The sequence below is a fragment of the Lolium perenne genome, chromosome 2, assembly GCF_019359855.2.
Source record: "Lolium perenne isolate Kyuss_39 chromosome 2, Kyuss_2.0, whole genome shotgun sequence".
Taxonomy (NCBI): domain Eukaryota; kingdom Viridiplantae; phylum Streptophyta; class Magnoliopsida; order Poales; family Poaceae; genus Lolium; species Lolium perenne.
This window is the reverse complement of record NC_067245.2, coordinates 96,337,413-96,349,156: the sequence shown is the minus strand read 5'-3', so window position 1 is coordinate 96,349,156 and position 11,744 is coordinate 96,337,413. Positions and strand designations below refer to the sequence as shown.

General features: G+C 43.0%; 1 protein-coding gene across 1 annotated transcript; it reads left to right on the top strand.

The window, feature by feature from the left end:
* The first annotated feature begins 7,414 nt into the window (after positions 1-7,414).
* LOC127333322 (expansin-B3) lies at positions 7,415-10,052 on the top strand. The gene is made up of 5 exons (XM_051359709.2): positions 7,415-7,740; positions 7,848-8,543; positions 8,642-8,751; positions 8,913-9,097; positions 9,463-10,052. Exons 2-5 carry the CDS (start codon positions 8,258-8,260, stop codon positions 9,938-9,940), a joined length of 1,059 nt encoding a protein of 352 aa, XP_051215669.1. The 5' UTR covers positions 7,415-7,740; positions 7,848-8,257; the 3' UTR covers positions 9,941-10,052.
* Positions 10,053-11,744: the final 1,692 nt, after the last annotated feature.

Below are 11,744 nucleotides of genomic sequence, written 5' to 3'. Positions count from 1 at the left end.
ATCTATACCACCTGCGTTTTAATATCTCTTCGCCGAACTAGTGCACCTATACATCTGACAAGTGTATTAGGTGTGTTGGGGACACAAGAGACTTCTTATATCTTAATTGCAGGATTGCTTGAGAGGAATATCTCTGACCTCTACCTCCCTGAGTTCGATAAACCTTGGGTGATTCACTTAAGGGAAACTTGCTGCTGTTCTACAAACCTCTGCTCTTGGAGGCCCAACACTGTCTACAGGAATAGAAGCGTGCGTAGACATCAAGCTATTTTCTGGCGCCGTTGCCGGGGAGGTAAGGTAAAAGGTATTCACATTCTCCGACTACTAAGCTATTTACTAGCGTTGTTGCTGGTGTGTGAGTGCTCGAAGGTATCTCCTTTAGATCCTGCAATTATATCTTTTTGTTTCTTTTTTTTATTTTCACTAGTTAGGCTTAATGGAAAACAACAACAAAATTAGAGATCTTTATGAACTTTATATTGAATTAGGACATGAGGTGTTTGAAGAGAAAATTTAAAAACCTATGGAACTTTATATGCATGCTAATGGCAATGTTATTAGTATGAATGCTTTGAACACCATTGTTGCTAATGCTATGGAAAATTCTAAGCTTGGGGAAGCTGGTTTTGAGGAGCATGATATTTTTAGTCCCCCAAGCATGGAGGAGAAAATTTACTTTGATGATACTTTACCTCCTATATATGATGATTACAATGATGACTATCATATTTTCAGTCCGCCTACTATTGAGGAGAAAATTAATTATGATTACAATATGCCTCCTATATATGATGATTATGGTGATGAGAATAATAATGATAGCTATCTTATTGAATTTGCTCCCACTACAATTAATAGTAGTGACTATGCTTATGTGGAGAGTAATAATTTTATGCATGTAGCTCATGATAAGAATGTTTCATGTGATAGTTATATTGTTGAGTTTGTTCATGATGCTACTGAAAGTTATTATGAGAGAGGGAAACATGGTTATATGCATCTTAATAATATTAAGTTTCCCCTCTTTATGTTGAGAATCTTGAAGTTGCGCTTGTGTTGCCTTTAGCTTGTTGCTTTGTGCTTTCAGTACTTGTTCCCTTACAAGATTCCTTTTCATAGGAAGTGGGTTAGACTTAAAATTGTTTCTTATTTTCTTTTTATGCTCTCTTTTGCTCCAACTCTTATTTCTTGCGAGAGCATGATTAAAATTACTGAGCCCATCTTAATGGCTATAAAAAAAGCACTTCTTGGGAGATAACCCATGTTTTTATTTTGCTACTGTTTTGTTGTGTCTTGGAAGTTGTTACTACTGTAGCAACCTCTCCTTATCATATTGTTGTGCCAAGTAAAGTCTTTGATAGTAAAGTTGATACTAGATTTGGATTCCTGCGCAGAAACAGATTTTTACCTGTCACGAATTTGAGTAGATCTCTCTGTAGGAAACTCGTAAAACGCTGAAAAATTTCATGCATAATCCTCAGATATGTACGCAACTTTCATTAAATTTGAGCTTTTTCGTCTGAGCCTGTTAAGTGCCTCTAAAAAATCCGTCTTTACGGACTGTTCTGTTTTGACAGATTCTGCCTTTTATTTCGCATTGCCTCTTTTACTGTGTTGAGTGGATTTCTTTGTTCCATTAACTTTCAGTAGCTTTGGGTAATGTCCAGAAGTGTTAAGAATTATTGTGTCCTCGCTGAACATGTGAATTTTTGATTATGCACTAACCCTCTAATGAGATTGTTTTGAGTCTGGTGTGAAGGAAGTTTTCAAGGGTCAAGAGAGGAGGATGATATGATATGATCAAGAAGAGTGAAAAGTCTAATCTTGGGGATGCCCCCGTGGTTCACCCCTGCATATTTCAAGAAGACTCAAGCGTCTAAGCTTGGGGATGCCCAAGGCATCCCCTTCTTCATCAACAACTTATCAGGTCACCTCTAGTGAAACTATATTTTTATTCCATCACATCTTATGTGCTTTACTTGGAGCATCTGTGTGCTTTTATTTTCATTTTGTTATTTTCATTCTCTGAATAAATTGGATCATACCTTGTTTGGGAGAGAGACACGCTCCGCTTTTTCATATGAACACTAGTGTTCTTCGCTTTTATTTTTAATGTTCAATGGCAAAAGTTGAAAGCCGCTGCATTTATTGCTATTTGGTTGGAAACAGAAAATGCTTCATGTGGTAATTGATATATTGTCTTGAATAATTTGATACTTGGCAATTGTTTTGAGCTCTCAAGTAGATCATGTTTAAGCTTTTGCATCATGTAGTTTAAACCTATTAGTGGAGAACTACCGTAGAGCTTGTGGAAATTTGGATTGCATGATTGATCTCTCTACAGTCTAGATATTTTCTGGTAAACGTGTTTGAGCAACAAGGAGACAGTGTAGAGTCTTATAATGCTTGCAATATGTTCTTATGTAAGTTTTGTTGTACCGGTTCATACTCGTGTTTGCTTCAAACAACCTTGCTAGCCAAAGCCTTGTACTGAGAGGGAATTCTTCTCGTGCATCCAAAACCTTGAGCCAAAACCCATGCCATTTGTGTCCACCATATCTACCTACTACATGGTATTTCTCTGCCATTCCAAAGTAAATTGCTTGCGTGCTACCTTTAAAATTGCATTCCTTGTCTTTGCAATACATAGCTCATGGGAAAATAGCTTAAAAACTATTGTGGTATTGAATATGTCGCTTATGTATCTTATTTCTTATAAGTTGCTTATTGAGCGGTAACCATGTTTCTGGGGACACCATCAACTGTTACACCTTTGTTGAATATCATGTGAGTTGCTATGCATGTTCGTCTTGTCTGAAGTAAGGGTGATTTATCATGATTAAATGGTTTGAGTATGCATATTGTTAGAGAAGAACATTGGGCCGCCAACCAAAGCCATGTATCATGGTGGAAGTTTCAGCTTGGACATTAATCCTCAATCTCTTATGAGAATATTATCTGTTGTTGAATGCTTAAAGCATTAAAGAGGAGTCCCTTATCTATTTTCTATGTTGTCCCGGTATGGATGTCCTTAAGTTGAGATCTATCAAAACTGAGAAATCAAATGCGATCTATCTCCTTGGACCTTTGTACAGGTGGCATAGAGGTACCCGTTTGTGACACTTGGTTGAAACATATGTAATGCAATGATAATCCATGGAAATCCGAGCTAATTAGGACAAGGTGCGAGCACTATTGGTATTCGATGCATGCGGCTTGCAACTTATAGGATGTTTTATGCATAACACATATGAATTATTACTACCGTTGACACAATTGTTTCCATGTTTTCAAAATAAAAAGCTCTAGCACATGAGTAATCCTTGCTTCCCTCTGCGAAGGGCCTTTCTTTTACTTTATGTTGAGTCAGTTTACCTACTTCTTTCTATCTTAGAAGCAAACACTTGTGTCAACTGTGTGCATTGATTCTTACATGTTTACTTATTGCACTTGTTATATTGCTTTATGTTGACAACTATCCATGAGATATACATGTTACAAGTTGAAAGCAATTGCTGAAACTTAATCATCCTTTGTGTTGCTTCAAAACCTTCTATTAAGAATCTATTGCTTTATGAGTTAACTCTTATGCAAGACTTGTTGATGCTTGTCTTGAAAGTACTATTCATGAAAAGTCTTTGCTATATGATTCAGTTGTTTAATCATTATCTTTACCATTGCTTTGAATCACTTCATTCATCTCATATGCTTTACAATAGTATTGATCAAGATCATGTTGGTAGCATGTCACTTAAGAAATTATCCTTGTTATCGTTTACCTACTCGAGGGCGAGTAGGAACTAAGCTTGGGGATGCTTGATACGTCTCAAACGTATCTATAATTTCTTATGTTCCATGCTAGTTATATGACAATACTTACATGATTTGTTCATACTTTATATCATTTTGATGCATTTTCTGGCACTAACCTATTAACAAGATGCTGAAGCGCCAGTTCCTGTTTTCTGCTGTTTTTGGTTTCAGAAATCCTACACAGGAAATATTCTCGGAATTGGACGAAACAAAAGGCCACGTTCCTATTTTTCTAGGGGCTTCACGGAGTCCGAAGGAGAGACGAAGGGGGGCCGCGAGGAGCCCACACCCTAGGGGGGCGGGAGCCACCCCTTGGCCGCGCCGCCAGGTGGGGACCCCACCTCGGGACTCCACCGACATCGCCCCTTCGCCTATATATGCTCCCAGATGTGAAAACCCTAGAACACCAGATGATATTCTACGAAGAGTTCCGTAGCTTCCGCCATCGCGAAGACAAGTTTCGGGGGACAGAAGTCTCTGTTCCGGCACGTCGCCGGGACGGGGAATTGCCCCGGGAGTCATCTCCATCGACACCACCGCCATCTTCATCGCCGTTGCTGTCTCCCATGATGAGGAGGGAGTAGTTCTCCCCCGATGCTGAGGGCTCTACCGGTAGCTATGTGGTTCATCTCTCTCTCCCATGGTGTGATCTTTATGAATATGTAGATCGATGTTACTCTTGTCTATTATGCACTCTAGAGGTTACTTTAATATGAACTCTGGATGTTGTGGAGCTTGTTTACTCCGGCTTGAGGTGTGCTCTTGTAGCCCTACACAATGAATGGTGTTTGTTATCCAACAAGAGAGTGTTTGAGAGTAGCACTTATTTGTTCATCTATGTGATCATAGGCTTTGCAATCTAGATGTCATATGCTATTCAAGTGTTTTATTATGTGAACTTTGGAGTTACTATGACCTCGGTGTAATGGTGACAGTGTGTGCGTCGTGTGTAACTCCCTTATGAATTGTGGTGTGTTAGTACCTCCTATGAATGCTCACGGTGACAGTGTGGGGTGTTTATTAGTACTTGGAAATACGCCTTTGAGGTGTGCTTTTGCACACTTGCCCAATGAATTTGAGTTCTTTATCCAATAAGAGAGTAGTATGATGAAATGCTTATATTTATATTTAATTATGATTGCAATGTTGAGAGTGTCCACTAGTGAAAGTAGGATCCCTATGCCTTGCTTCCAAATACTGCAAACATCGCTTATTTACTGTTTTACTGCATCTTTACTTCCTGCAATATTTACTTCAGATCGCAATTACCGTTTACCACCATCTATACCACCTGCGTTTTAATATCTCTTCGCCGAACTAGTGCACCTATACAGCTGACAAGTGTATTAGGTGTGTTGGGGACACAATAGACTTCTTGTATCTTAATTGCAGGGTTGCTTGAGAGGAATATCTTTGACCTCTACCTCTCTGAGTTCGATAAACCTTGGGTGATCCACTTAAGGGAAACTTGCTGCTGTTCTACAAACCTCTGCTCTTGGAGGCCCAACACTGTCTACATGAATAGAAGCGTGCGTAGACGTCAATGACCAAGAGAGAAAAATAATTATACTCCTCTTTTTTTCTTAACATTCAACCGAAGATTTATGAGAACCATTGGGTCTAAGTTTTTCACCTACGAAGGAGTCACTAGATGATTGTAGATATTTTTAGTAAATGTTCTTTGGAACCTTTGAGCCAGGACATATAAGTTTATGTTCATATCGTTTTAAGAGTTTTTTTTCGAAACTTCCAAGAAGAAATTTCACGGTGCTACCAAGCATCACTCATATGCCTTGGGTAGTCACTTCCTTTTATTTATTCAGAACCTCCTAACGCCCCTTCCCGATACCTGTGAGGTGATACAATTTTTGGTCTTCTGAATAGTCCAGTACATCCAGGTATCATGGCTGGTACTTCCAAGACATTACCATTGCAACACGTGCAAGAAGGAAGGAGAGGCGTACACACCAATTGTGAAAATTACACATATACAAGGGATACACAAAGATACACAGAAAGAGCAACATAAGGTACACACCTTACACACTAAATTAAGAAGTACACTGTACACCCACACATCAACATGTGAATTATCGATACAAACACGAGAAAATACACACACAATTACGAGAAGTACACACCCAACCAGAAAGCACACACAAACACAAGAAATACACAATCATACATGAGCAGTATGCATAAAACACACACACTCAAGCATGCAAAGTACACACAAAACATGAAAAGCACACACAAAAGGACATCGATAGACTCACCATGCGAATTAGACACTAATATTAGAAGTATGTGCATAGTTCCGTGGAAAGTAGACATATGAATATGTACCTGTTATCATAAAATCCGAGAATATTAATTTGCATCATAAAAATCATGTCGAAACATATGAATATGTACCTGTTATCAAAGATTACGACGCGATAAGCGCAAGATGAAAATTGTTCCTAATTCAGACAAATGGTTTTACTCTGTAAGATATTTCATTTTATAATTTTAGTCCCATAAGAAGTGCACTTGCTATAACCCAACCATCGTATGAACTATACACTAATATTACCAAATGAGAAAAACACACTCATACAAAAAGAAGCAAAGAGATAATAACTCGGGACATACGTACAGCACATGAAGTACACATGCACTAGTGTGTGAAGTACGTCTTATGTCAAAATATCGCCGGAACCAATCAAGCAAACCCAATGATGAAAATAATTTATAATTCAGACAAACGATTCAAGAGTTATGTCGTTTTGAACATCCCATCTGTTTTGGGAAACAAAATTATAAAAAAATCGTGATACTTCTCAAGCTTGCTCCACGCAAGACAAGCAAAACTGAACTCTTTTTTTTAGAACAATTGATATTTTTCTAACCTTTGCCAACGGACACATTATAAGTGTAGTGCTCAAATTTTGCCAAGACTAGTCATAGTGGGGAGTAACATATAGTAGTAACATGGTGCATGTTACTATCCTATGTTGCTACATTCATAGTGGTTAGTTACATATATGTGGTATCATGCATGTTATATTTATTAGATTGTAGACTTATTTTGTCTTGAGAAGTGTGATGTTATGGTAACATAGCTAGTTACCACCCCACTCTCTTTCTTCATTTATTGTCATGCCATGTCACCAAAATGTCTTGGGGTGTGTGATGTTACTACCTACTCCCTCCGTTCTGATTTAATCTACATTCTAGAAAAAAATGAGACAAATTAGTAGTGCATTTATTAGTACTACTTAGATATTTGAACAACCAATCCAAGCTACATTGAAAATAACAACATCCAATAAAGAGAGTAAAATCACCTCGTTTTCAGTGTTGTTGTTGACTAAAAGTTAGAATGTAGAGTATTTCAGAACAAACTTTGGGGCTAGAATGTAAACTATTTCAGAACGGAGGGAGTATGTTACTCCCACTATGAGCAGTCTAAGAAATGGGGCTTGTGACTATTTGATGGGCTTATCAGGCCACCAAAGTATTGGGTCAGGAATTAATACTAGTAATAAAACTTGTTTGGGGCATCATAAAAGGCTTTAAAGCCCACTAGTGCTTCGAACGTCCTCGTCTCTATTTCCCAGTTCCCACCATCCTCAAGAAAAAAAATCTCTATATCCCTCAGTCCCACTCCCCTCCCAAAATCCTCGCGCAATCACACCCACAGTCGCCTCTGCCATTTCTCCAGCGTTCTTCCCCGCCCCCGCCGCCGCCGCCGCCGCCGGGACCCTGCCCATTAGGGTCTCCGTCTACGGCAGCGGCGTTGTGCCACAGCTCCTGCCGGTCCCCCGGTGGCATCTCCTTCGGCGGACCCTTCGCATTTGCCTACAGCTCCGTGACCGCCGGTTTGTTCTCGCCGGAGCGGCATATCTGCTTCCCTGCGCTACACTGCTCAGACTGGTGAAGAATGTGAGTCTTATCGTTTCTTTTACAGTGATCTGTTCGCTTACCTGAAGGATTTGATAGACTGTGTACCTAGGTAGCAATCATCTTCAATCTTTCTTGCTCTTCTGCAGCGAAGAGGTTGCGGTGGAGATGGGAGAGGCCATATTCGGTAACCTCAACGCCCTCCTACACCGCCGTGTAGCTTCAGAAGCCCGTGCTCTCTGTCTCCGCTTAGGCGAAGCTGGTGTCCGGATCTGATGCACCGGCGAGGCGGCCGGAGTTGGAGATCGGGGAGTGGCATAGCTCCGACGACGGCGTCCGTGTCACAGCTTCCGCTCGCCCTCGCGTGTGAAATCTCCGTCAGCAGGGTAGGCGAAGAATCACCGCTCTTGGTCCACTTCTACTACATTCCTTCCTTCCACAAGCAGACGACGGCGCTTCAGTTGGATCCCTTTACTGCGCGGGCCTACAAATTGGCATTTCGCCGACGGCATTAACCACCGGAGTACGGCATTCGCCACAGCAGACAAGCGGCCGTCCGATGGCAGCAGTCATCTCCTCTGCCGTCGTGGTCGCTCTGTTCTGCCTGCTCGCGGCCCATGGATGTTGCGGCTGCGGCTTTCTGCCTGATCTGTTCTGTTACCCACCTCCACCTGCGCCCACCACCAATGTCCCTGCAACCAATGTCCCCGCAACCAATGTCCCGGCCACCATTGTCCCCGCCTCCAATTCCAGCTCCGGCGGCACCAATGCAGACGACGGCAGCTGGATCGCTGCCAGGGCCACCTGGTACGGCGCTCCAAACGGCGCCGGGCCGTATGACAACGGTACTGCCACTGCTTTGTCTATCAGTTGTTCTGTGTGAATTGCATTGCTGAATGCTGATTATGGTCCCTGTATGTCGACACCAAATCACCGGATGCAGGTGGTGCTTGCGGGTTCAAGAACGTGAACCAGTACCCCTTCTCCTCCATGACGTCGTGCGGCAACCAGCCCATCTTCAAGGACGGCAAGGGGTGCGGCGCATGCTACCAGGTTAGCTACCTACTGTCGGCGGCCGGCATATGCACTCTCGTTTCACACTGACAGTATAATGTGCCGACGCTGTCGTCTCGTGCGATTTCTTTCCCCTAGAGACAGCCTGTGATGGAGAATAATTTGATTCCATGGATCTTGGATTCTTGCGTGCGATGCAGATTAGGTGCCTGGCCCACCGTGCCTGCTCCGGCGTGCCGGAGACGGTGATCATCACGGACATGAACTACTACCCGGTCTCGCGCTACCACTTCGACCTCAGCGGCACCGCCTTCGGCCGCATGGCCAAGTACGGCCGCAACGACGAGCTCCGACACGCCGGCATCATCGACATGCAGTTCAAGAGGTCATCATCTTATCTTACTACTTAATGTTAGCATGCTTAACTTTAACCTTACATGGCATCCGTCCTCCATCCATGGCATCCGGCTTTCCTTCGCCACCATTGGCTACTTTCCTTGCGACGGCCGCTTCTGTACAAAAGCAAACTTATAAAATCAGCTTTGTTCTTTGCCTGCACTTTCATGTTTCATCTCGCTAATTGTCAATTGCACATCCTACCTTTACGGTTATAAAAATATTCTAGTGGCAGATCTTTTATTATCAGAAAGCAGAAAACACCAAAAAGCAGATTTGTTAGCATGCTGCTCTTGCTGTTCATTCATGGTTGCTCCTGAAACTGACACTGGAAAACGTTCTTCTTCATCCCAGGGTGCCCTGCCAGTACCCGGGGCTCACGGTGACGTTCCGCGTGCAGCACGGCTCCAACCCCAACTACCTGGCCATCCTGGTGGAGTACGAGGACGGCGACGGCGACGCCGTGCAGGTGGACATCATGGAGTCGCGGCTGCCGGACAGGGTGCCCACGGGGTTCTGGACGCCGATGAAGGAGTCCTGGGGCTCCATCTGGCGCCTCGACAGGCTCCGCCCGCTGCAGGGCCCGTTCTCGCTGCGTGTCACCGACGAGTCCGGCAGGTCGCTCGTCGCCGACCAGGTCATCCCCGCCTTCTGGCAGCCCAACGCCGCCTACAGGTCCTTCGTCCAATTCGACGAGACGCTGCCGACGTCTCTTGTGACATCCGGTGCCAACAGTGTGACATCTCGTGCAAGCCGTCGTCTTGTTCTACCTATGTATTCTGGCCCGCTCACGTATCTGTGGCGCTGTGTACGTTCGATACTGTCTCTATGATCTATTCTGGAAGAAGAAGCTGGTATATTGTTGCCAACAATGGCAGAGATGAACTCACAGGAACACGAACAAGGCAACCAGAGAGAGACAGAGTATTTTGCGTGGTGTACAATTAACCACTTCTCTGTTTTTTCTCCTTTTATTTGAGGCTCGGTTACAACTGAAAACGCTGAAAACTGGGATCAAAGACTGGCTTACTGACAGTGCCATCCCACCATCGCCATGTCCATCTCCCCTACAAACTCGCCACGCCCTCCACAACTCGTGCCATCCCACGAGGATCAGACGTGGTTTAAGTCTAAACAAACGTTAACTTAAACTTAGCTACTGACAGACGTGTTTGTATACAAACACACAGACCACTGCACTTTATTGTAACTGAAGAAACTGAACTGACACTTGAGCAGTAGCGACAGCGGACAGACGTGTTGATGTTAGTGTACAAACACACAGACCACGGCTTCGGGCGACCAGAATAACCGATCGGCGCTATCAGCCAATGACCATCTTTGTATTGCAGCTTTCTATAGCAGCTGAACAATTTATGAAAATCGAACAATTTATCTATTTCTAGCTGGCTTGGCAATTGGCATTGCAAGTTTAGCCACGGTCAACAACATCTTCAGCAGCGAATCGATTAAGACTTGGGAACATAGTGACCCAGATTTGCATAATCCTTGCCAGGAAGTAATAGGTAATTGAGCTTGATGCCAGCGCGTGAGACCGATGCTTGCTGCTGGCCCGCGGCTGCCTGCCGACGGCAGCGTCCTGGTCGGAGACAAACAGGCAGCATGCTTTGCTTTATAAACCTGTCTCCTGAATGCGGATTAGCCCATTTCAGTATAGGTCTTGGCTGGGCCGGGCTGCCATCAGGGGCCGACGAAGGAACGTATTCTCCATGTTTTGTTAGTGGTTTTTTTTTTTATGTTTTTGGTACCACTTGTTAGATTTTTTCGATAAGGGGCGCTCTATTACTCAAAAAGTTTTAAGCATTACGAGACACACAACCGTTCAGAAGTCTAGGATCCATCGATATGCGATACCAAAAAGATAAAAGCCAACTACTATGACACTCCGTTGGCTTCAATTCTCCGATTATGCAGCCACCCATGTTGGGAAATAAACTCCGTGTCCGTGTTCTCCAATCGTGTAGACACCTTCATAAAGAGGTCGCGATCCTCCAAACGCTGAAGTGACGACCATGAACGGAGCAAAGCCGTACACCGGTAGATGACCTGCATAAGAGAAGAATTTTTGTCATTAAAAACCTTGTCATTCCTATATAGCCAAAGCGACCATACAACTGCAATCGCTCCCACTCTGATAATCGTTTTGTACCTAGAATCAACCCCATTAAGGCAATTGCCAAAAATGTTTGCAATGCTACGGGGAGGGTATAAGGTAGAACCTATCTGAGTGATTGACCATATAGATCTAGCAACTCGACAGTTGAAGAAAATGTGTTTTATTGTCTCTTCCTCGTGACAGAACACACATTTCGTACAACCTTGCCAGTTGCGCTTTACAAGGTTATCAATAGTAAAAATCACACCTCGACGAAGATACCATGCAAAGACCTTTGTTTTGAGAGGTATCTGTTGGAGATATGCCCAAGAGGCAATAATAAAAGTGGTTATTATATATCTTTGTGTTTATGATAAATGTTTATATACCATGCTATAATTGTATTAACCGAAACATTGATACATGTGTGATATGTAAACAACAATGAGTCCCTAGTAAGCCTCTTGTATAACTAGCTTGTTGATTAATAGATGATCATAGTTTCATGATCATGAACATT